The sequence below is a fragment of the Phaenicophaeus curvirostris genome, chromosome 1, assembly GCF_032191515.1.
Source record: "Phaenicophaeus curvirostris isolate KB17595 chromosome 1, BPBGC_Pcur_1.0, whole genome shotgun sequence".
Classification (NCBI taxonomy): Eukaryota; Metazoa; Chordata; class Aves; order Cuculiformes; family Cuculidae; genus Phaenicophaeus; species Phaenicophaeus curvirostris.
The window spans coordinates 141,785,569-141,811,747 of record NC_091392.1 but is presented as its reverse complement, the minus strand read 5'-3'; the positions used below and the strand labels follow the sequence as shown (position 1 = coordinate 141,811,747).

Here is a 26,179-nt window from a genome sequence, read left to right as displayed (position 1 = left end):
AGCCCTAGGATCTCTCTTTGTAAATTCACACCTGTTTAGACCACTTTAATTTTAATGCTACTGGACTTTTGACTACAACTTCATGATCTTGGCGTTCAAAGTTCTCTTTGGAGAGAAGGGAGGTGGTGTGGATTAGGATGTACACAAATGGGCTCGGTGCATTTCTGAAGAGATAGTCACACTAGTTGACTCTGGTGGTGAATATGTGTAAAGCATGCATCAAAATACAGCCATATCATGGAAATCCATTCACTTCAACCTTCATTCTCAGTCGAGTTTATCTATGTGATTCTGTTCTGTTACAGTATGTGTATTGATGCACTGCACAAGACTTCATATACTGCATGTGGTTTTCTCACAAATGCTCAGGGCTGGAGGATGCTCATGCAGAGAGTGATGTGAGCACCAGGCTGCTGATCATCAGTAGAAAATCACGGAGACCTCCCTGATGATGGGAAAACAGGCTAACAGTAGTGAATGAGGATCTAGGGAGCACTAGAGCTGTCAGCCTCCTCTCTGTACTCTGTGCAACAAGGACTGCACAGCATATGGCCTAGGTATCCATTTTCAGGCTCATGAAGTATCAGGTGCCTCTCAGGATCAGTAAGCACAGCTTCACCATAGGTACATCACACCTGGGCAGCCTGGCTGCCTTCTCTATGGAGAGAAAGAGACACCAGCAGATATTGCTTATCTTATCTCTAAAGTTACTTTTGATGTGGTCTCCCACAGGACTGTCATCTGAAAGCTGAGGAAACACAGGCTGGGTGAAATGACTGGAAGATGTATTGAAAGTTGGTTGAAATACTAGACTTGGGGGTAAGTAATCAATGGCTCAATGTCTAGGCAGCAGTGTAGCAAAAGTTCAGTACAAAGGTCAGTATTGTTTGATATGTTCATCACTGATCTCAGATGATGAGCCAGGGTGTACCTTCAGCAAATTTGTAGATGACATTAAGTTGCATGTTGGGGAGAGAATAGTTTGCTATGCTGGATGGTAGAGCAGTGTTGAAAAAGCTGAGGGTTGGGCCAGTGGAAACTTCATGAAGCTCAACAAGAAGTGCAGAGTTCACCACCTGGGGCAGAACAGTCTTTGGCATCAGTGCATGGTAGGGACCAATTTGCTGGGGAGCACATAGTGTGTAAACTTACTTCCTCCTATCCCTTTTATATATATTATGTTCCTCAGCTGTATAGACTCTGCTCTTGAGCTACCTAATGGGTGGCTGGCTATAAGAAATATGGAATATTCTTGGAGCTTCCAGGAAGACAGACAGTAGTCAGAGGTCTGTCAAACTGTCTGGATATAAGAAAAGAGGCTCTTTACAGTGGGTGAGTCAGTGTTGGAGCAGGTGCCCAGGGCAGCTGAGGAATTGTCATCCTTGGAGGTGTGTGAAACAGCCATACACAGCAAAATTCTCGAGTGCTTTCATCTAACTCTAAGTTTGTCCCTGTATTGAGCTGGGTTTGGAACGGGTAATCTCCAGTGATCCTTTCCAACCCACATTTTTCAATTATTATCAGCTGGGTAGGCAGTAAGTATATTTTTCTTCAAGTTACTTCTTACCTTTATCTTTCTGTCCTTTTTCTCTTGAAAACAGAAGCTATATGGGGTAGGAGGAGCCTGTGGAATATGCCTGTTGTATTTCCATGAAGTGACCCATGCAGAAGGTGAAATGGTGGCCAAATGCCATTCACCGCAAGGGGTCTACAAAGGGACACTTCAGTGATCCTGCCTGCTGCTAGTCTTTTCTCTCCACTTGATCAACAATACTCTCTCCAACCCCCTTGGCATGCAAGCAAGGCCCCTTGTAGAATTCCTTGCACTCAAAATCCCCTCTTAGAGACACAAACAAAGCCACACTTGCTTGGCTGTACTCTTGACCTCCTTACCTTGTTTTCCACCAGCACCTCGGTACCCAGGCAATGTGATCTCCTGCTCACACGCTGTTTTCCAAGTAACGTATGCTGGGTGTGTCGTGCTGAGCAAAACACAAACAGCAATTTCACTTGTCAGGAAGTTCCTCTGGCTTGACAGCTAGCTCTGTTGACTTGCTTAGAGGTTTTTAACCCGGAGCATGACTGCCATCGACCCAGTTTTACTCGAGTACAGTACCTTTAGCATACTGTGTCTTTCAGAGATATGCATTAAGTGTTCAATAGCTGCTACACATTGCCTTGATTGAAGCTTGACACCCACATAGCAACTGGGGTGTTCGGTGTGTGGTAGGAACACAAACCATTCTGTTAATAATCCTTTTAGAGCTGCAGAAGCCTTAGGGTGTTTGTGCAAAGGTAATGAAATGTGCATGGACAAAATCCTTGTCAACAGGTAGTGGTTATCTTCCATCATTATTGCTTATTTGGCCTATTGGGGGGGGGTTAAGGCATTTTATGGGTTGGGAGGGGGGCAGGGGCAGACTGGTAACAAAGAGAGTATTTTTTGTTAATTAAGAAAAATTATGTTTGAGTTCTAAATTAAATCAGAATACCCTTAAGCTGCCCTGCTGTGAAAGCTTCTACACAGTTCTTCTGGCAGCCAGTCAAGCATTGTCACCACTCCTGCACCCAGCATTTGTTATTTAGGCATGTGCTGAGGGATTTCTGGTGAAGACAGGGCAATATTAATGCTGCTGTGTGAGCCCTAAGTGAAACTTCACCCGAACATGGGTACAAAACTCCAAGAGAGACTTTCCAACCAGAAGAAGTGCAGAAAGGCTAGAATAAAGTTGTGTTAGGGATCTGCATCCTAGAGTGGTTTGTAGGTGATACAGAGATTCTGTAATCATCTCTTCTGACTTTCTGCATTACATGGCCATTAAACAAGACTCCTGAGAATTGACTGATTTTGACCATGGGTGCACATCTAGGAAAGATGAGGAGTAAAGAATCTGGCCTGAATTTGCAGAGGTTCTTTAATGGAGAAGTTACAATAGCCCTTAGTAAAATGTCTTAGTTTTAATTACCTTCCATTATCATCACAGTTAGATGTCTAAGCTTTCTTCAGGCTTTGTCTGTTGGAACTTTGAATACTTGAGTTCGCTAGAGCCAGGAGATTAGATGAAAAGTCTGTTCCAGCAAAGGTGCTGGTGGAGGATCCCGTACCTTACTGTAACAATCATTAGAGGCAGCAAGAACTGGGACTGACTTAGCCATGGGGTTTCTGCCCTTCCTAATATTCTTGTGGATGTCACCACTCCTGTAACCCTCCATGGAATAAGGCTCTGTTCCTGCCACACACTGCAAGAGCACTGTCAGCTTTTCAATTTCTTTGACCCTGTGTATCAGTCCCAGGATATGTGGGCTCTGGAGAAATGGAAAGGGATAAATGTAAACAAAATAGCGCTACTTTTTTTCTCAATCTCTGTTTCCAGAAATTTGCTTTAAGAATCAAATCCAGCTGACAAAATCTGAAATAAAAGAGAGAGGCATTAGGAGCTCTTATTTGCTTGTGATGTAAATCTAAACCACTGGCACGGTACCCAGAAGACCTTTAATTTTGCAGCTGTGTAGCAGCAATCTGTATCTTTCTGTCAATCACCTGCATCTAAGCAGCATTGTTCTTTGTTCTGTTTGACCTGACAAACCAGAGATGCGAGGATTAGATTTCCAGACGCTGTGAGTCTTCTTTTAGTGACCAGTTTGAATTTCAGTCTGAAGTGAGCCAGCCCACCACCTAGTTAGGTATAGCACTCCTTGGAAATAATTAGCGTTGCATGTAGTTGTAAACCATCAATGACACCTACCTGCACTACTCTACCTAGTTAGCTGGCAATGACTCCACATTACATGAAATCTGCTGACTCTCTTGAAGGGTTGGGCTTGTCATCCTACCTAGAAAAATAAAGGAAGCTGAAAGACACTGCCTAATTATGTTTATAGAGGATCTGAGCCAAGCAGTATGAGAAGAAGAGACTGCTAGAAGAGATGCGAGTACTGTGCTATCTGCTGACTACTAGCTCAATAAAACCAGAAAACACATGTGTGTATGCATGTGGGGGAAATAAATGTAGACTATGTATTGTGCACAGGTTGCTTGAGGGTAGGCTGGGAAAGGGCTTATTCATGTGATAAAATGTAAACCAACGGTCGGCTTTAGAGGTCAGCTGTCGCTATTCCATGTCAGCGCTTTATAGGGACAACCATTTAAAATACATCTCCCTATAGGTCTTAAAAGAAAATATTGTGTGTTTCTGTGACTGAACTACAAAATTTTTATTCATGTAGTCACACAAGTAGAAGAATGAGCTTTATGTATGAACTTGACAAATATTTGAAAGCCATATCTAGTTCTGCACGTCTCTGCTAGCTGTTCAGAGTAAATTTCACTGGAAACTTTCATGGCTTTAAGGGATCTCATTCTAAATATCTTGATGGAAGAGATTCTTAATATGTTTTTACTCATTCTAATCACTGCTCCACTCATCCAAAAATATTTTGAATGAAAATGGTTATAAACTCCCTACCCCTATTTTTGCAATCTTTCGATTTCCAAGAAGTTTGCTTATGTACCAGCTAACATACTACAATTGGAATTAATCATGGAAATGTTTTCCCTTCCCATCTTGCTTCTTTCCAAATTGTTAGTTTTAATTGGGTAGATAGTGATTATCACTAGATGAGGTTGCTCACAGCCTTATCCAACCTTGCACCTTGAACCTTTGAACATCCTTCTCTCTAAATTAGAGAGAGATGGATTTGATGGGTGGACTGTTTGATGGATCAAGAATTGGTAGTGGTCAACAGCTTACTGTCCCGATGGAGAAGGGTGACAAATGGTGTCTGTTGCGGGTCTATATTGGGACCAGTGCTGTTAAAGGTCTTCATCAATGACATAAACAGTGGGATCAATGTACCCTCAGCAAGTCTGCAGATGATACCAAACTGAGTGGTGCAGTTGACATGCCTGAGGGACGGGATGTAATCCAGAGGGACATGGACAAGCTGGAGAAATGGGCCTGTGTAAATTTCATGAGGTTCAACAAGGCCATGTGCAAGGTCCTGCACAAGTGTTGGGGGCAACCCCCAGTATCAATATGGACTAGGGAAAGAAGCCCTCCTGAGAAGGTCTTGGGAGTACTGGAGGAGGAGAAGCTGAACATGAGCAGGCAATGTGTGCTCATAGCCCAGAAGGCCAACCGTGTCCTGGGCTGCATCAAAAGAAGCATGGCCAGCAGGTCAAAGGAGGTGATTCTGCCCCTCCACGCTGCTCTTGTGAGGCCTTACTTGGAGTACTGTGCCCAGCTCTGAAGTGCTCAATGCAATAAAGATGTGGACCTGTTGAAGTGTGTCCAGAGGAAGGCCATAAAAATGGTCAGAGGGATGGAACCTTTCCTGTGAAGAAAGGCTGAGAGAGTAGGGTTGTACAGCTGGAGGAGAGAAGGGACTGCAGAAACCTTATTGCAGCCTTTCAGTACTTAAAGGGGGCCTATAAGAATGCTGAGGACAAACATTTTAGCAGGGCTTGTTGTGATAGGACAAAGGGTAATGGTTTTAAACTAAAAGAAGGTAGATTTAGACTGGGCCTCAGCACATGAACCATGGGAAACCATGACCTCAGACAGGATGCTGAAGCACAACACCAGGCTGTCCACCTCCAGGCTCCTAGAAAATCTGTTCCAGAGCACGGAGTCTCAAAGATTTGCTGGTGTAAAATGTTACATCAACATTATAAAACTATAGGGGAATCCTTTCTGAAGCAGGGCAAAATTCTACATTTCAATGGGTGCTTTTCTTGCTAATAGTAGTAGTTGGAAAACAAGATGTAACATTATATGTACACAAAAGGCAGGTGTGATAAGAGTGAGATAGAACATCTGATAAGATTATGATGTCCTAGCAAGGACTGGGAGAGAGTGTACCTCGGGAAACTCTGATCCCAGTCTCTATTTCCAAGGCAGTTTATTCTCCCTGAAAAATGTTTGTGCAGCCCTCCAGAAATGGGAGAGGCTTCCCCCCTCCAGACACTAATAGATGTCTCCTGTACCCATAGAGATGCCACCTGCTGTGCCCACCACCCAGCTGGACAACTACTTACGTGGGTGGCTGGCACCAGAATGGATTTCGGATGCCTCCAACTGCAGTATGCTATCCTGCTTTTTAAAATTATTTCCATGCCAGAAGGGTCTCTTGCCTTAGTATCATCTCACTGAACTTCAGGATGCCCTAGCATGCCACGAGCCTGGGCAACGATACCTTCCACCTACGCAGGGTAAATGCTTGGGCCGTCAGCTTTCAGCCTGGTCCAGATACTGCTGCACTTCAGCATGTGCAGCAGTCTTGGAGGGGTGCAAGCAGGGCTTTGCTAAGGATTTACAAGGATTGTAACAGAGGTGTAACAATCCATTTTCACCCGGGATTTGTTTGCAGAACCACCTTCGACTTGGTGGGCAAACTCACGTCGGATATCCAGAGGTGGATGGAGATCAGTGCCCAACAAGAGGATGTCCCACTCCACCTCTGTACCTGCCAAAAGCCCTAATGGCACCAGTAACAGAGAGAAACACAAGTACTGCTATTTTTTCAGGCGTGTGAACCAGCACAATGGAAAATATTTGTGATATACTGAAAATCCAGGCTGATTGCTTACTGAACAAGAATTAAAAATCCCCCAGCTCTGTGCTAGAAAATAGCAAAGTAACTGATCTGGAAAGAGACCTCCTTTGGATGAGCTAACCATATCCACTGCTGCACGTATCAGGGTGGCAGCCACACCCCAGCCCACCAGGTGCAACTGCTGGCATCACCCTCCCTGCAATCCTCTGATGAGGAAATAGGTGCTGTCATGAAAATTTGCAACTAGCCTGTGCCTACTGAGTAGAGAGCCTCACACAAAAAGTATAGAATTACTAGTGTAAATATCCATGTGTGTGAGGTGTCCCGGCCAAATTGGGGCACCCTGAATGTGTTTTTACACAGGATTCTTATATCCTTCCAACATTCAGATACAACACAATTTGAATAATTGCTAACACCCACACTACTGATTACTAAACACAATAAAACTTTGCAAAGCGACTCTATTTTTGCAGCAGTCTTGCTGCTTTTCTATTGATCCAGACATCTCTGGAGTCAGCCTTGCTAGAGTTACTTATCTAGGAGGCCAGATGACACTGGGAGTATTTCAAAGACCTGTTAAAGAGGGTGTGATACTAGCGGTATTGTGGTTGTCCTGGGGTATCCTTTATCCTTCAAAGACAGCTCTAAGCTTCCAAGAAGCAAAGTCCTTATTTCCAGGGCTGGGCCACCCTTTAGTTGGTTTTACATAAGCAAGAACAATACCAGTCTCCAGTAAATTTTCACTCTACCTCATTACATGACAGTGTATAATGTGAACTAATACATATTTTAACAAAGTTAATGTACTTTCATACTATAGAGACAAATTGTTGTAGTATTAAGGGAAGGGGATTTTCTTAACAGTGCTTATCTTGATGTGAGGAACTGCTTGCTCCACACAGCAGCTGATGGAAGGGAATCTATTAGTACACTCTAATTGTCACTTTTTGCATCATAGGATGTTTTAATTATTTGTTGGGCAATTATTAAACTGTTTAATCTTCCAGGCAGCCTGTGCAGGATGTAGTTGTGAATAACATCTTTTGTATACGTTACACGTGTGTCACGTGGAAAGGCAAGATCCATCTCTCTGTCCGGGATGCCACAAGGAAGCATGAGACCCTCCAGAAAGAGTCCTAGCTCCTGTGATTCACAGCAGCTAGGTTAATGTATTACATGTCTTCTGGGGGAAACAATAATCTTTGTTATGTTTAACATCAATATATTTTAGCTAGCACATTTTTCATCACTAGCACTACCCTGCAACATTCTTTGGACAAAAATGATATTTCTAAAAAAGGTTTTCTTTAAAAAAAAAAAAAAAATTTGTGTTTCTGCTGTTTCAGCTGGGCCAAATTCATTAAGCTGACAAAGACTTCAGTAGTAATAATCATACAGTGACCTTTTCTTTTGAAAGCTGAAAAGCTTGTAATAAATGAGGCAGTGATGAGGGAAGGAGAAAAGCAGATGAGCGCTGGCTAGAAGAACTGCCTGCTGCACTCTGCTGTGGGTTTTCTTTGTGCCAAAGTGTAAGGCATTTATTTCATGCTTTGGGAGGGGGATCACTAATTGTGTAGCTCTCATTTGCAGAGTGCTTAAGCTGAGGCTCAAACTCAGACTGAAGTCTCAGCACCTCCATCCAGGTGCAGCTCAACCGAACAAAGCTGTACTTCTGAAATCATCTGCATATCTGAAAAATGATATGCTGAAATTTCATCCACTAAACTGAGCGCCCTGATTTAGTGGCTACTCTGGACTTAATTCACCTGTACCTCAATTTCCCAGCTGTTAAAGGATGTGCTATTATTCCTTTTGACTCATGCTGTTGTTGAAAACGTAAATGTGTGCCTATTTGTGAAATATTCCAATGCTGTACTCTGAATTTTAAAGAAAAGCTACTGCAGTGAGGTATGACTAATACAAATTAAAAAGTGCAGGGGACTGCACAGTGACCTGGGAGAACATCACTGTTTGGATGCTAACTGACTATCTTCTTTCCTGTGGCATGCATCCTGTAGGGAAAATAGTATGTGACTAATTAAAATTGTATCAACTTAATGCATGAAGGAGACATTAAATAAGTAGACACAGTCTTAATTATACTGTATCCTAATTCTTGTTTCTTTGCTTTTACAACCTGAGTAACATTTTAGCATGGCATGCAGTTGTGTGCCTATGCACTGATTATATCCTAATTAACTTATTCTGAAACAATAAAAGACAGATTTCCTTCACCAGATCATCAAGCTCCAGTTTAACACTTCAAAATACCTTGCAGTGGAAAAGTGTCAGAGGAATTAAAAATGCCCTCCCAAAATGTAAATGCTGTCATTTCAAAGTTGCTTCATCTCTTCCTTTCCCTTTCAAGCTCGGAGTAAAATTCTGTCCTGGGGAAAACCCTGGGAGCCCTGGGCCTTGGTATGAAGTTGAAAATTACCTACAAACTTAAAGGAAACATTTTGTCAACTTTGCAGTGTTTAACAGTGACTCAGAGAAATAAACACCTGTAATTCTCCCCTTGGAAAGTGGATGGACTTCTGCACCTGCATGTGACTTGAGAGAACGTGATGAGGCCACTCCTAAGTGGAAGCGTACCATTAGCAGGAGAATAATACTACTAACGGGGAATATAATGCCACATAATGGCTATTTTGGAGTGACAGGTGGTTTTTTTTTTTTAAGATGATGAAGCCAGCAGAAGTTTTACCATGATTTTGCTGAGTACAAGAGGAAGTCCTTCATCTCCTGTGGCAGGCAGCGCTTCAACCCTACACAGTAGCTGCAGTTTTTCTTCTAATAAAAAGTGTAAATCAACTTTGATGCTTTTGTTGGCTTTCAAATCCTTTCTGAAAAATCCATTCTTCTTTGTGGCTGTCACAACCAGTCACTCATAGTTCGTCCAACAAGAAGCCATAAACCACATGACCACGTCATGGGGCACCATTTACACCAGCGTTTATTGGCAGGAGTCTCCTATGTCACACTCACTGAGACAGGCATACTACCGATAATTTCAGTGAGAAATACGAGCTTCTTAAGTATAGATCATTAATAGTTTTGGTTTAGTTTCTTTTTCTCTGTTTCTTGCTCTTTCTTCGGCTATAATTCTTTCCTGCAAAATTTTAATACTTCGGGGTGGCTCAAGTGACGAGTCCATATTTTCATCATCCATCCAAGATCCATGGCTCAGTGAATTCTTATAAATATCGCAAACAGGAGCTATAACAAAATGGCATTGTTGCTCAGATAGGGAAACAGCAGATAGAAGTGCAGGGTGCTGCCATGGCTTGATGTACAAATGAACTGTGTTCTGGAGCAAGAAGTCTTGCAGAAGAACAGGGCCCCCAAAATAAGCATCAAGGAGAAGAGCAATGCAGGTGTGTTCAGACACCAGTGACAAGCAATTCTGTACACAGGAAGAAAGGAAAAGATGCCACACTGAGTCAGTTTGAATAGCAGCCAGGTAATTTTGTTCCCTCACAGATATCTTGAAAAAAATAGAGGCTGCATGCCAAGAGGCTATTGATCACATTGCTAAATAAAGTAGTAGCCTTGTTTAGCGGTAGGTTCTTCTAGAAGCACCTGCTAAGTGTTGATGAGGAAAGGACCACAGCCATCCCAGCATGCCAGTATGGCATGATACAAGCGCTGCAGCAAATGGAGGGGCTGACTGGCCGTGTTCAATACCACCACCTGAGCCAATCCTCCCCCCAGCCACCCATCAAAAGGGATGACTGGAGGCAAAGGCTGTCACGCAGCAATTCTGAGACACGTGGGAAAAAGCAGCGTGGCAGGATGAACTGGCCTGCTCCCTGCTTTCCTGTGGAGGCACCCGTGGAAAGCAGGGAGGATTCTGTCATGGGTGGAAATTTATGAGACTTTGATTTAGCAGCAACTTTGGATTTGTTAAGATAGATCCTAAATATGAGCTCTATAATTTCTGTTAACAATTATCACCTGATTAACAAAGTGATTCACTAAGATTTGCTATAACCAAATCAGCGACCTGTGTGCAGATTTGAAGATGATAAGGTTCACACCATACTTGCTACAAGGTTAAATCAAATCACACACATGCGGATCCAAATACACACAGGCTAACCTGGCCAGAATTTTCCTCTTCTTGAACTTGGTGGGAATATTCACAATGTGTCGTGTTACTCCTCAGTGGGTGATAACTGAAGCTCGAGAGGTCAGTGTTGCCCTGGCCTTTTCATTTGCTTTGTCAGCAAACAATTTCTGTGTGCTACTCCTGGGAGGCATCCTAGCTCCTAGGGAGTTTGCTCGTCACCACTTGCTGTAATACAGGAAAGCTCAAAGGGCCTTCCATAAGATCACATACTTATAGGACTTTGAGATAATTGACTATTTCAGTGTTTAAATATTCATTTGATATTTTAATATTAACTTTGGCCACAACTCAGATGATGTAATTCTGGCAACTTCTACCAGTTACATCAGACCACCCCACTTGGGCTGTGATCCAGGTATCAGGCATATTAGGCTCTCAAGGTGACTGAGGGTCGGTTTCTTTTCTCAGGCAATGAGATGGTCCTGTTGCAGGCATATGGGAGCCCAAGTGCACTGAGGGGGTGCCTTAAGGCGCTGGCCCACTGCATTTTTACAGTGACTATTCTCTCCCACAGTACGCTTGGTCAAGATGACCGATTGTCAGTCCTTTTCTTAGGCGATAAGGGAATATTTTGCCAAAAAATCCCCAAACACAGCAGCTTCAGACACATTCAGGAGGCCCCTTAATGCTCTGAGTCACTGCCTTTTCATAATGGGAATTCTTTTCCTTACCAAGCATGACTTCTCCTAGATCAATATCTGCTGGGTTTATCCTAGGCCAGCAAGCAGCCTGGAGAGAGGCGGGAGGGAGCGTTGCTTCACCAGTGAGCCAGGTATGTACTGAGTGGCCCCAGGGCCACATTGGTGGCCTGGAGGGGGCTGAACCTCCACAGGCTGCTGGGGAGTTCCCAGCCAAAGAGGCTAATGGCTGGGGAAGCAGGACAGAAGCAAGCAGTAAAAATGCTGCTGCTCCTTGTCAGCATCCCAGGAACCACAGATTAATGCAAGCAGCAAGACCACATTTTCATCAAGATCCTGTGGCTTGTCCTTGATACAGCAGAGCAGAAATAGCCACACCGCTTCCGTCCTCTGTGCTATGAACCATGCCCTCAGCTGACTTTGATAAAATGGTAGTGGTATTCAATCCCATTGTGATTTCAAGTGAAAACATACAGAAAAGGAATGATGAAACAGTGATGGGACGCCGAGGCAAACTTCTAGATAGAAACTTTGAGCCAAGGAGGGTGGCACAAGTGTCAGACCAGTGAGCATTGCCCACAGAACCATCATTAGGAACATTAACAGTGCAAAATGGGTAAATTGTGTAACAACTTAGTACATACATGTGGTTTAACAAAGCAACCGTACTTCTGCAGCCATCATCCACCTGCTTCTTTATTAATCTAGATATCCCAGGAATTGGTCTTGCTACAGTTACTTACCTATGACGCAAGATAAAGGGAGGATTTCACAGAGGTGTTGGAGGGGCTAGGATGCTGGACTACCTTGTCAGTCCAGGGGTACATTTTAATCTTTGGTGGAAAGCTTTAAGATTCTGGAAAACAAAGGTCCTTACCTTCCGAGTGCAGGCTGTCCTGCTCCTCCTTTTCATGAGCTGGGTCCTTCGGTCATGAATATTGATCGTTACTCAAGTATAACTGTGCACTATATGATGTAAACTTTGTATATCTTTAGAAAGTTAATACAATTTTATGCTATAAAGAAAGCTGATTCAATCTCATACCATAAAGACTAATTGGCAGAATAATTAAGGAATGAGATTTTCCTACTACAGCCTAAGAGGCCATCATTTTGAGTCTTAAAGTCTTAGCAGGAGAGAGGCAAAACCCCAAATATCCTTTGCAATCGGAAATGTTCACAGCCAGGTTGGATGGGGCCTTGGGCAGCCTGATCTAGTGGGAGGTGTCCCTGCCCATGGCAGGGGGGTTGGAACTAGATGATCTTTAAGGTCCCTTCCAACCCTAACTATTCTATGATTCTATTCAGCTGCAATCCAAGAAGCAGCTGGAAGCAGGTACATCTTCATTTGACTGACAGGCTCTCCGCTCCTCCATACAGTTAGTTTAGAGCTGTGTCTAAAATAAACGTTGCCTATATTATTTATTTATTTATTTATTTACTCCTGTTATTCCTGCGGAGCGAGTTGGACTCCTTTCTGACTCATGCATGATTAACTAACTTCCAGCTGCATTATCTTTATTGTTGCTGCCGGTGCGCGACTCATGGATCCCAAACCAAGCTGGCAAAGCTGCTGCTTGCGGAGAAGTTTTAGCTTTTTTTTCCTGACAGTTAGAATCATAGAATAGTTTGGGTTGGAAGGGACCTTAAAGATCATCCAGCTCCAAACCCCTCTGCTATGGGCAGGGACACCTCCCACCAGCCCAGGCTGCCCAAGGCCCCATCCAACCTGTCTTTGAACACCTCCAGGGATGGGGCAGCCACAGCTTCCCTGGGCAACCTGTGCCAGTGCCTCACCGCTCTCATGGGGAAGAAATTCCTCCTTATGTCTAGTCTAAATCTGTCCCTCTCCAGTTTATACCCATTGCCCCTCATCCTATCGCCACAAGCCTTTGTGAACAGTCCCTCCCCAGCTTTCCTGTAGCCCCTTCAGGTACTGGCATGTTGCTATAAGGTCTCCTCAGAGCCTTCTCTTCTCCAGGCTGAACAACCCCAACTCTCTCAGCTTGTTCTCTTATGGGAGGCGCTCCAGCCCTCGGATCATCTTTGTAGTCCTCCTCTGGACCCGTTCAAACAGCTCCATGTCCTTCTTCTGTTGAGGATTCCATAAGTGGACACAGTAATCCAGACGAGGTCTCCCAAGAGAGGAACAGAGGGGCAGAATCCCCTCCCTCGCCCTGCTGGCCGCGCTTCTTTGGATGCAGCCCAGGACACGGTTGGTCTTCTGGGCTGTGACGTTTGGGATTTATTATTTTTATTATTAATATCATTATTACCATCATTATTAGTACTTTTATTACCGCAGAGAGAACACGCGCAAGTTTCCTCGGGGAAACACAAACCACCCGCCCTGAGGCGTGAGGGGGCGGGGCGGGGAAGCGCGGGAGCGCGCGGGGCCGGGGAGCGGCGGGGGCTGAGGGCGGCGGCGGCGCGCGCACGTGCGGCGGGCGGGCACGTGCGGCACCGGCACCTGTCGGGCCCGGAGGGCGGGAAGGAGGAAGGAAAAGAGGAGAGGAAGGAAGGAAGGAAAAGAGAGGAAGGAAGGAAAAGAGGGGAAGGAAGGAAAAGAGGGGAAGGAAGGAAAAGAGGGGAGGGAGGGAGGGAGGAAGGGAGGGAGGAAGGGAGGGAGGGAGGGAGGGAGGAGAGGAAGAAAGGAAGGAAAAGAGGAGAGGAAGGAAGGAAGGAAGGAAAAGAGGGAGGGAAGGAGGGAAGGAGGGAAGGAGGGAAGGAGGGAAGGAGGGAAGGAGGGAAGGAGGGAAGGAGGGAAGGAGGGAAGGAGGGAAGGAGGGAAGGAGGGAAGGAGGGCTTCCACACCACCGCCCCCGGAGGCGCCTTACACAACCGCCCGCCCCTTACATAAGCCGGGAGCCGAGCCCGTGGGGGCGGTGCCGCCCCCCCCTCTCCCGTCCCTCGTCTCCTCCCACCCCGAGCCCGCCGCCGCAGCGCCGCGACCCGCCCCCTCTCCCTCCCTCCTTCCGCCGCCGTCCCCTCCCAGGAAGGAGCCGGAGCGGCGGGTCCGGCATGGAGTAGGGCGGCGTGCGGGGATGGAGCCGGGCGCGGGGCCCCCCGCCGGGCCCGGTCCCGCGGGGGGGCTGCCGCGCTCCGAGATGCTGCGGGTGGCGGAGGAGGCTTTCCGCAGCGGCAACTTCGAGCTGGCGGCCGACATCTACGGCTCGGAGCTGTCGGGGCCGGCGCGGCCCGAGCGGGAGCTGTGCCTGCGGCGCGCCGCCGCGCTGGCGCGGGCCGGCCGGGCGGCCGAGGCGCTGGACGCCTACGGGGCGGCGGCGCGGGTGTCGCGGCTGCGCCCGGAGGAGCTGCGCGACCTGGCCGAGAGCTTCGCCCTCAGCATCCGCGACAAGGAGCTGCGCCTCCCGCCCCGGGGCGGCGGCGGCGGTAGCGGCGGCGCCGCGCCGGAGGGCGACGGGCTGGGCGACCCGGCTTGCTGCCGCCCGCCCGAGCCGTTCGCCTGCCCGCTGTGCCGGCGGCTGCTGTGCGAGCCGGTGACGCTGCGCTGCGGGCACACGCACTGCCGCCGCTGCGCCGAGCGCGGGGACTGCGCCCGCTGCCTCCGCGGGCGACGGATCGCCGACGGCGCCCCCGCCGCCTCCCCGCCGGCCTCCTCCTCCTCCACCACCTCCTCCTCTTCGTCCTCCTCGTCCTCCTCCTCCTCGCCGCCGGCCCCCGCCGCCCGCCCGCGGGTGAACGTGGTGCTGTGCAACCTGCTGCACAAGTGGTTCGGCGCCGAGAGCCGGGCGCGGCGGCTCCGCGCCGAGGGGGACGCGCTGCGGGAGCGGCAGGAGCTGGCGGCGGCCCTGGAGAAGTACAACCAGGCCCTGGAGATGGGTGAGTGAGCGGCGGGGCGACGAGGAGGGAGTGGAGGCGGAGGGGGCTGCCGGCACGCCCCTGGGCTGCCCCCGCACCGTCCCGCTTAGCCAGCTCCCCCCTTCCCATCCCCCCTAACCAGGCTGACGCTCCCCTCCCCCCCCCGTCCCCTTCCCATCCAGGCTGACACACCCCCTCCCCCCCAACCTCCCATCTCGACTGACACACCCCCTCCGATCTTCCCATCCAGGCTGACATTCCCCCCCCCCATCCTCCTTCTGATCTAGGCTGACCCCCCCCCGCCATGTCCCCCAGCCTGCCCCTCCTCTCCATACTGATCCCCCTTCTGCACTCGGGGAGGGAATTGTGGTGAATGGAAGGAGAGGGCGCTGGGGGGGGAAGTTTTGAGAATGAATTCTCCCAGCGGGTCTCCTTCACACACACGCCCACCCCCACCTCCCCCAGTGAAGGGCTATTTTTGCTCCGCTGTTATTTTCGTCCTTGCTCAGAAGGTGCCTGGCGTTTCGCTGCCTGCAGTCGATGACTCATTATGCAGTATTTCTAGAAAACCCGCTTCCACGTTTGTGGGGAAACCATCCTTTAGTGAAGGATACGTGGTAGCGGTCGTGTTAAGCTGTGCCGCGGCTTCGTGGCAGAGATGAGTGTGTAGGTCAGATTCATTCAGCTGCATGCAGCTGCATCTCCACCAAAACACAGCCTCTGAAGAAATACCGATAGGCATAAAAGGCTCAGAAAACTTTTTCTTACACTGTGCAAAAATATTTGAGGTAAATCTGCGTTTTGAGATCGTCTGCCCATGTTTTGAATGTCACCTCTTCATAGGCGTGCAGAATTCCTGTGTACGGAGTGTTCCCCAAAGAGCTTGGGTTTAAATACAAATGGTACAGTCTGCCTTCTCTCCTCTGGCAGCCTTAGTTTTTCCAAACTGGGTTGTTTTCAGGCTCTGCGCCGAGTAGTAGGTGGCTCCTTGCTCGCTTGGTTGTAGTCTGATAGTAATGCTTGTGTACGTGCGTGTGCTCCCCTCTGGTTTGTTCTGTGGGGGTGGTGCGGAATCTGGAAACGCTTGGCATGGGGCTGGGAAGAGCTGAGATCTCACTCCTCCAGTCTGAGTGTGATGGATGTCCAGTCTAATTGGGGAGGAAACGGGAAGAAAGCCTCAGTCGTGTTAACAGAGATGAAAATGTCTTTGGAAGACAAATACGGAGAAAAGTGCCTCTGCACGGTGGAGGAGCTCCTTCCCTATGTTAAGCACGTTCTTGGTTTTTACATCTAGACACAAATTACTGTGAATTTTTACCTTTCTATTGATTTGCTGGCTGCTGTGGAGGGAAACACACCATTGTGCCAGACACAGACTTGCTCTCATTTTTTGCTGTGGTTGCACGATGGGCATTTGGCATACAAGAGTTTGAGGTAGTGTAGCATGCTGTTGACTTGCAGCCGATGCTGGCTGTGGAAACTGCTAGTTCTGCTATTTATTCCACTTTTCCAGCTAGATGTGATAAGTTTTCAGTCGTAGCTGAGGCTCCCCATAAAACTATTATATGGTTTAGCTGAAGTAATCTCGATTAAAGTAGGGCAGGATGGAGAGCTCAAGAAGGAAGGTAAAGCAGAGGGAGGGGAGAGGCTTGGTGTAGGTCACTGGTGGATGCAGTGACTTTTCAATAGTGGGGCCTCTTAAAGTTTTGGGTTCAAGGGCCCGCTGCTGGACAAAATAATATCTTGTCGATCAAATGGGGGCTTAATGTGACTTTTTTTGTTTTTATAGAGAACTGTTTCTTTCTGTCATGGGTGCTTCTTGCCGTGTCTGCACAGCGGTGAAAAGAGAGGGAAGACCATAGTGAGCTGCTAGTGCTCTGGGAGAACAGATCTCCCCAGCTGTGGCTGTGGTGTGTCAGTGTCTTGAGATAAGTCCGTTGCAGTGTCCTTATTTCCCTCTTCTGTGATTTCCCAAGCACACTGAGAATCTGTTCAGAAACTTCTCACTCTTCTAATTAAAAATAATAGCAGATATCTTGCTAGATTTTGAACTCCTAAAACTATAGGCTGACATGTTGTAACATCATAGTAGCAGATCCAGATTCCTGTTGCTGAAGGGCAGCCCACTCCCCAACCCTTCACTTTTTTGTGTGTTTTGAGTGTGCTTGATGCCGTGAAAAGCCAGACTCAATAATCAATGACAATTTGATTATTAAGTAAAGTATCCTTTAATGCGACATCGGGCATGCAGCTCCACCTAATGCGCATGCAACTTCCAGTACCATTCACAAAGGCAATATACAGTCAAAGCATATATATTCACCACTTTTCCTGGGACAGGTGTGTCTATTTTAATCGGTTCCTGGAATTTATTTACATAAGTTTCCTCCCCTTGGCACACATGCTCTGCCCTCTGGGTTTCTTCTTCAGGGGTCTCTGGATGAAGGCTGTAGATCTTCCTCACAGTTGAACTTTTCAACTCTCCTTGCGCATGCTCTTAGACTCCTTGGGCACCTCTTCAAGGTTGCATCTGGTCCTAGCTTGTTCTTCTTTCTCTTATCATTGCACTAGTCCTTTTTATCTGGCTTAATTAGATACAGTCCCATTCTTACCCATTCTTTCTAAGTGCAGCCTCGTTAAAATCCCTCATGTAAGCATGAGTGTCCAGGCAAAGGCTAGCTTAAAGTTATTATTCAAGTAAATCCTATATTTTAGTTCTAAAATCATAAAAACTCCACATAATATTCAAATATATAGTAGGTTAGTAACTTATAACAAATAATCTCTTCCTTCATGCTGATGCTATTTCTCACAAGTCAGACTGTGGTCTGAGCCTCATCTTCTGAAATTCTTACCACATGTTAATCAGGTACTGCCTTTTGGCTGGCTGGAGTTGGTTTCTTGCTTTCCAGCCAAGTATTACAGTAAATAGGAGAAAAGGGAGAAAAATATGGCTGTTTTCTAAGTGTTTGTTAGCTTATGGGTAATTTGAAATGCTTGTTGAGCCACTGTCAGGTATTCAGGACTTCTAGCCTGTGAGAAGTTCACTGCTTTTTTTAACTTCCAGATGTCTGGATATTAATACTGATAGTCAAGGGTGTGGGAATCTTTTTAATTTCTTTTTAGAGACGAAGGCACATGAACACATTGATTATACAATTGCTGTATAAGGTTGGGTAAAACTCCAGACTTCTTGGCATGATTTCTTTTTTACTGGTGTTTCTTGTGGACTGCTTTCTTGCTCCATCTGCAACAACTAGCTTTGTGTGGTCAAAGCTTTAAGCAAGTTTCAAAGGTTTAAGCAAGTTTTCCAGTTACTGATCACTTCTCTTGTTCTGGTTGTGACCTTCTGTCTTTTGATTTGCATTTTAGTTCTCTGGGTGCTTCAAGTCTTAACTGTAAAAAGCTCGTGTCATGTAGCCAGTACAATTATTTCCAGTACAATCTTGGAATATCTGCTCCTAATTTCAGGTCTCAGAAGAGGTTTGTGTGCCTTCAAGTTGTTAACTTTTTCCAGTTGAACTAGTTAGTCTTGCAAAAACTTACTCTTAGCAAATACATAAATCTTTTGTCCTTAACTACACGGATCTACAATGCCACTGCTTCTCTCATGGTGGCTCTGATAGTCTGCTATGGGTTCAAGTGTGGTTGTGTGGGTTTTTTTGTAGTTCTTTTTAAGAAAATCAGCTTTACTGTTGATCATTCCAGTCCTCTTGAGATGCCCACAGCTTGGTAATCTCTGCTGTTTTAAACAAAGTCACTGGCTTTTTTTCTGCCATAGATATTGGAACAGATCTCTCATTTTACTGCAAGGTATCTAATTACAACAGCTTCAAAGCAAGCACATGTCAGGCTGCTTGAAAGGAAGTATTTGTTTCCAGCTGGGTCACTCTGCACCAAGCTTTATGCTGTTCGGCCATCATAATATCAACTGTTGTCCAAATCTTGCTTTCATGGCTGTTCTCCACACAGATGGAATTCAGAGAGCTGGGGTATCAGAGGTGGGCTTTCCTTCTCTTCTGACTGGTCTTGTGATGATATGAACTCTTAGGTCGATTGAACTGGAATATATTATCATAAGCATGTGCAGGCTTGGTTTGTGGTGTGTTGTTTGTTTGTTTTTTTGTTTTTTTTTTTTTTTGTGCAGTCAGTGCTTTCTGCTCCTTCTTTTCTCTCATCTGCTGCTCTGAGGGAGATGCTCTTTGGAGGGGACTGTGCCTGGGAGGAGTGTAGGTGTTTCTATTTATCCAGGCTGAAAGACCCTTAAAGCTGTGTGCCTGAAACTAAAGGAAGCTAGATTTCAGTGACAAATTAATGTGGGTGTTCTTGTGGATGCGCTTCTGGGAGTGTGTTTTGGTTTAGTTTTTTTTTCATTCTAGAAAGCAATTCCCAGTTACACAGGTAGCTTCATAGGGAAGATAACGAATAGGGCTTTTCCACAGTACCACATGTAAGTTCAAATGGCCAAAGACTGGATCGCGGCAAAGGTGAGAGCAGGACAACAAAGTCCACTCTTCGGAAACAGTATTTATCAAAAAAATGGTGTCTTATGCAGGCCAAGTAGGAGTATATTGTACACTTTGTGCTGGTCTGCTGATTTTAAAATCAGGTGCTTTACACCTGTAGAGGAGGGAGACAGCCATCCTTGGGGTGAGGGTGTGATCATAAGCAAAGATATGCAAGAGTGTAAGAGGGCTTGGGTGGCTGTGGCTCATGCCTTTGGCTGGCATTTCTCTGTGCCTTTTTTCATACTGAGGCAGCCTCTTAGCATCCCGCACCTTTCCTGTAAGTAAGTCTGAGGATGCCCACTCAGAGGTAAAGCTCAGCAGCACTTGCTGCTTTTATTGTTTTTATAACAGGGCTGGCTCCTGAGCTGTGTCGGCAGTGGCAGGTCTTAGGTGTTCTCTCAAGCCTGCACACAGAGTTGTGGCTCTCCCGGGAATTGCCATCTCTCTGCTGCATGCCCCTGACTCTAATCCCAAATGAACTTCTTTAGGTGGAGATGGATGGCAGTGCCTTGGCTCCTGTGGTGTGATGAAGTAGGTGTTAGCTTGTCTGCTGCGTGCTATGCAATTGTGTCTGGCTCCTAATGCAGTGGCACATACTTTATCTGGACACTGATGTGCCGGGATATCTTGTTTGTGCCTGGGGCACGTTGGCTCCGGCGTGTAATTACCCACGGCTGAAATGTGTCCCTTTGGACTCTGCCGAGACTGAGAGGTGACTGTTTCTGGAGAGCAGTAAAAGCCGCAGAGATTCCTCAAAGTGTTTGCATTTACTTCTGGTGTGGTGAGCTCTTTCTGTGCAGAAGTAGGTTTCTCCTGGGAGTAGGGGGTAAGCTGATGCACATAGCTGCTCAAATTGTGCAGCTTTTTCATGTTTTTTTCCTCCCAGGAGGTTCATAAAAAAGTTTGTAGGTGGTAAAGCTCAGCTGTGTCAGAGTTTTTAAAACACCATGTAGTTAAGGGCAGATTTAAGTGCAAACGGGGACTCTTCTTTGCAAGTCCTCTGTGTGGATCTCTGTTTCTAGTAGGTGAGGAACAGTGTCGGAAAGGCCAAAGAGAGGAGTTGGATTTGTATCAAGCCCAATGTGCTGTCAGAGGTAGTGCACTTCAGGGTAAGGGAGGGAGATGATGCTGCCTGGTACTGGAGATGCTCTGTCTTGCATCTCCTGGTGTGGAGAGCCATGTGCTGACCTCCAGCCCACAGGGTGGTGTTTGGAGTCTTGCTAGAAATCAAGCATAGGAGGTTTCTTGAGCTTTGGTGGAAAGAGGAGAAACTGCTTCTCTTGGTGAGACCTTGGTGGGAGAGAGATTTTTCTTTTCCTCTCTGTCATCCCAGCAGAGATTCATCATAAATTGGCCTGATTAAAAAGAAAGTTTAATGTGGCCACTCAGCACTAATTGATGGAAATTTATCTGGCACCTTTAAATTCTTTCTTCATAAGAGCTGAATTAAGGAGACAGAGTAGGGAATGAAGGCATCAAGTCTCCAAGGAGGAAGTCTTGGGCCAAAATATGTCCGTTCTCAAGCAGATGGAGCCTTGTGATTTGGTGTCAGTGCTGGTTCCTGCTCCCCCAGCCTGGCTCAGTGAGCTGTTTTATGTAGCGTGCTGAGGGTTCATCTGCCTTGGATTGCCATAACCCCATTGCCCTCCTGGGCTAAGCTTTGGGTTTGCATAGTAAGGGCCTTGGAGCTGCCTCAGTGCTTCTCAGCTTGTGGCCGCCGCTTTGTTAGTTTTGCAAGAGGTATGGTTTGACCTCAATATCGAGTATCTGCAAAGGGTTGTGGCCTTCCTTCTTGTCCTGTCCTGTGTCCTCTGGGCTCTGTATACAGTTGTTTGCATTGCTGTCTTTGGAAACAAATTCAGTTATGCTGCCCTTGGTGTACTGGCTAGGTAGGTGGGTGGTTGATTATCTTTGGCTTTTCCTTCCCTTCCTTTCCTCCCTTGTGCTTTGGTAACTCTCAAATAGGTAAAATAACCCTTGCAATATTGTACATAGAAAACAAGCGTCTTGCCGCATTTCTTGATCTTCCATATGGGCTCTTAGGCTGTTAAATCTGATTATGGGGTTGCAGTGCTTATTGGAGAGCATGGCATTAGGTAAACTTCCAACCAAGCGTTCTTGGGGAGTTGGTGCTGGGTGCTTACAGGCATGAGTAAGAGATGGGCAAGCGTTTTGCTGTGGCCTCAAAACTGTTTGTTGGGGCATTTTCCTTCCAAGCCTGCTTCTTAGTTGTTTCAGATAAGGGGGAAAACGGTGATCCGAATTTCTTGGTGAAGGTCTTGGTGAAGGTGACATCCTCTTGATGACATCTTACTGCAGACCTGATGTTTGGAGGGCTTCTGTGTTAGTCATGGGTCAAGGTCAAAAGCAGAGAAGAGTCCGTGTCGGCAAAGGGAAGCTGCTGAACTCCCTTTAGAAAGATGTGCTTAGATTTTTATAAAGGTGTCTGATGCCCTAGTATGCATTCTAATATTTCTGCCTCTGTTTTCTAAGGGCTTGAGCTCCTTTGTTGATGCCCTTGCACTGAAGTCGCATTGTTCAAAGAAAATCACTGGAGCATGTCCACGTACACCTGTATGTGAATTATGTGTATTAAGTATACTTTAATGGTCTCCTCTTCTGTAGAGTATTTCTAGAAGACTGCTATTAGAAGATAAGGTTGGCTGTTGTCTTCTGTTGTGGTGAAAAAAGAGGTTGACCTAATCTTCCTTCCTCACAGGGTCTTGGGAATGCTTTCTGGTTTCAAGTAGTAAAAAAGTCAGTCTTTGACATTGTACCAGCTATTTAAAAGTAGAATAAAATAATAATGCACCATGGTAGACAGCTGTCATGGCTCCTGAAACAGCAAATGGTTCAGTCATTTTAATAATTTATCAGAAGAATATATAATTTTGTGCTCCTAAAAGAATGTGTGACTTCTAAGTGAAGAATGAGAGGCAGTCTTTCTGAAATAACATGCTATAAAAAATAGTAGATGCTTGCTGCTTAGAGGATTTGTCCTAAAAAAGTAACTTTCCCGTCCCTCTGTAAAAGTGCTTCTTGGAATCCGCTTAAACCGTGTCTCCAAAACCTGTTTGTTCTGTTTACAGGGCAGAAAAATGTGTAGAAGTAGGAGTGAAAGTTACCTAGAGACTCTTGCAGTGGTCAGTGTTAATTTTAAGTTTAAAATATTTTGTAGACTACTGTCCCTTGCTCCCCTCCTCCCCCCTTTTACTGAGTTCCTGCTTGAAAAAAAAGGAGTAAATACTTCATATAAGACACTGCTGGAAATGTGTCAGAAGCAAGAGCTTGTACTATTTCTGATTTGTAAAGGGTTTGCAATTGAAAGCTCATACCCTGCAGTCAAGTCTCTGGGAGTTTTGTCTGCTAGCAGAGGGTCTGCCAAAAGCAGGGACTTTGCAGAGCTGTGGGATTGGACGTGGTGGACAGGAGGCTTGCCAATCATGGGCATGAAGGGGAGGAGGCATCATGCTGTAATACAGGAGACAGTTCTTGGGTGTGTTGGTTTTTGGTTATATTTTTTTTAAGTAGTTAACTGTAAGTTACATGAGCAATGTTATGTACCACTTCAGGTGAGCATTCACCCCCCTCTGTGTATGTAACCCAGATGTAATTTCCTATAAATAACTGAACTACTTTAGCAATCCTAGAGAACGAACTATTCCTACATATCAGAAAGTCTGGAGAATTTTTGAAGTGTCTTCAAACAGCATATTCTCTTTTTTCTTTTGCTGTGTGAAAGTATAACAGGATGTCTTTTACTTCTAGAAGAAGACATTTATAGAACTCACTTGCGCTTCCTAATCTTAAAATTGGTGGAATACTGCATCACTCCTTTTATCTCTTACAAATATATTAAGTGATTGCCATCGCCTCTATTTGAGGACAGAAGCAGTGAGGTAATAACTGAGAAGCAAGAAGGTCTTTTTTGCAGCTTGCAGAGAGTCAGAAATTCTGGGCTGAAATTAACTGGAAAAAAAAGGTTATAGAGAAGAGTAGCTACTAGAAATGCAGCTTATGTACTCATGGTGACAAAGAGGGCAATTAAGTTATTGCCAGTAAACTTATGTTATGATAAAATATCTGGCTGCAAATTGATCTTGTTAGCTGTGATAGTGGCAGACCTACTCGTCTGGTCCTATGTGGCTGCGAAGCACAACATGTCTCTGGATTTTCCTTGTAGTCACAGGTTCACATGTACCTTACAGAGCTCCATGTTTCTGGGGAGGAGATGCCAGGAATTTCTTTGGGTGCTTTGCTGATCAGGCAGGGGGTTGACCTCTTGGAGTGTCTTGATTTGGTTTCGAAGCTTGCTTGTTTAGGCTTCATACTTCAATCTGTAGGCATTTTGCTTAGGACAGTCTCTGTACCTCCAGTTTGAGAAGACATTTCAGTTCTGACTGAGGTTTTGGTAGGAAATCTTACACAAATCCAGGACTTAATGGTGGGAGACCTAGAAAGCATTGAAAATGAGTCACATTTGTGTACTTAATGGTTTTATTATACTAGTATCAAGCAGCCACAGAGAGGCTTGAGGTACATAACTTGAAGTGCCCAAATGTCCAAAGGGTAGAGTGGGAACTGAAAATACAGGGAGGAGGTGTTGATTCATGCTCTTTTATCTGGAAAGAGTAGCATGCATCTAGCAAAGTGTTGAAAGATTACGATTTGGATAGGCGGGAGCAATGATGTAATGTATTACGCTTAGCTCTATGCTGGGACAGTCTTAAATTGACATGCAATTCGACTCTTGATGGGTTTGTAAAGAAATGTTATAATTGACTTTGCAGTAGTGAAAATGCGAACTAAGCCCTGGGTGAGCGTAATCTATCTGGCATGCTTCTACCAAAAGTACAACATAAAATCATTAAGGTTGGAAAAGACCTCTTAAGATCATCAAGTCCAACTGCCAACGTGAAGGCAAGGGAGCAGTTAGCTGCACCTTCTTCGTAGCAGCTTTTCTTCCAGGTAGCCTATAACTTCCCTTGCGGTGTTCCTCCTGGGTAATGATGGGAGTAGTGATGAGCTGTGCCTTAGTGGTGATGACAGTCCAGCTTTAACATATGGAGATTTCTAGCATAGGACTTACTGAGCCTGAAATAAAACTGCTGGGAATTTACAGCGTTTTGTCCAGAACACAGGAAAATCTGTGTTCTTAAGTCTGAGCTTTTGAACAGTAAAATAGAGAGGTCCAGAGAGAGGTTAATTCAGTCTTAAAATAGCATGGTCTTAAGAGTAATCCAGTTTATCTGTCACCAGTCTCTATTCTTTCAGTCAAAGAGATAATATGAGGAAGTTTCTTGATATCTCCCTGTCCCCTAGACCAGAGCGCACCTAGGTAAGCAAATGGGTGATGTCTTGTATCTTTGGGTGTGAAGGCAACGGGGGAGAGAGCATTGCTGTTTCAATTCTGCTAGTGAAGTGACGGCTGCAATTTGTGCACCCTAGTTTCAATAGGTCTCCTTTGCTTTTTCATCTTGATGTTCTGTGTGCGTAGAGATGAAATCCCAATCAGGCATGGACCAGCTCTGCTGGCATAGGTCAGCCAGTGGAAATAGGTGTTACATTTGGTTGCAGAATACAGTTTGCAAGTGCCTGCCTCTTAGTTGCAGTGGAAGGATGCTTAGTTGCTAGAGTGGGCTTGCAGAGGAAGAGACATCTTTCCTCGCATCCTCTATGCGCTAAAACCTCTCACACGTACTCTGGGGTCTAAAGTTACTTCACCTCCTGAAAACTACTAGTGATGTAAATGCAGGGAGGAAAAGCATCGATATTCAGAAAATACCCATGTTTTTAAAAATCCAGTAAAGGTGTACCAATAAGTGAGAAAATGTGGGCTTGCTGATTACAAGTATGCCATCATGTTCATTGTCCCTGTGAATTAATTTTGGGAAGCTGATCCTGGTTTTCATCTTTGCTATAGAACAAAGTTTTATTTGAATGTCCTGAATGTCTTTATTGCTTCTGTTAATTATTTTATCAAGTATGCTCCTTCTTCTGTATATCCGCCTACCCTCTAAACAGCCTCTGTGCATCTATTCTTGTGCGTGGACTTGTCGTGCTTGCATGAAGTCTGGGGGAGAAAACCATGCTTATTATTCAGTTAACTACTAAATCTTGCTAATTTCTTCCTGAAATGAAAATAAATGTCTCATATTATTTTTCAAGCTTATGAAAAGTCTTTCAATACTGAATTGTTCCAATTGAATGCATAACATAACAAAGCAAGCCAAATTTCTTCTCTCCAGGGGCAGAAGTTTCTTTAAAATGTGGGAAAAATTTCCACGCAGGCTGACTCTTGCCAGCAAGACTGAGAAGTGTTTCTGTAATGACATTGTTTCATTTCTGCTGATGCGTTTAGGAAGCATGCTTAGGATTGAAACAGATTTAAATAAAATGTGCTGTTGTAGGACAAAATGTCAGGGGATTCGGGAGTTCTAGCAACTTTAAGCTGGTTCTTTCTGTGCCGAGTTCCTGGAAGAAATCTCATCAGTAGTTTATTGCAGTAAAACTCTAGTCAT

At 45.5% G+C, this 26,179-nt stretch overlaps 2 protein-coding genes across 6 annotated transcripts in view; one reads left to right on the top strand and one right to left on the bottom strand.

Moving 5' to 3' along the window:
- Positions 1-26,179, bottom strand: part of RPL31 (ribosomal protein L31) — a 492,543-nt gene that overhangs the window by 328,453 nt on the left and 137,911 nt on the right. Inside the window, exon 1 of one of the 3 annotated variants that reach the window (XM_069876705.1) lies at positions 14,399-14,402. The exons of 1 other annotated variant lie outside the window; for it this stretch is intronic. The gene's annotated coding sequence lies outside the window, so the exon portion shown is untranslated. Of the gene's footprint in view, positions 1-13,802; positions 13,807-14,398; positions 14,403-26,179 lie in introns of those variants that run through there. One more of the 3 variants, XM_069876696.1, reaches the window with a different exon arrangement.
- LONRF2 (LON peptidase N-terminal domain and ring finger 2) overlaps positions 14,343-26,179 on the top strand; it is a 34,162-nt gene continuing 22,325 nt past the window's right edge. For all 3 annotated transcript variants that reach the window (XR_011339124.1, XR_011339125.1, XM_069876625.1), the window contains exon 1: positions 14,343-15,171. Coding sequence is in view for 1 of the 3 variants with exons in the window: in XM_069876625.1 (XP_069732726.1) it covers positions 14,373-15,171 (799 nt within the window). In the remaining 2 variants the exon portion in view is untranslated. The remainder of the gene's footprint in view (positions 15,172-26,179) is intronic.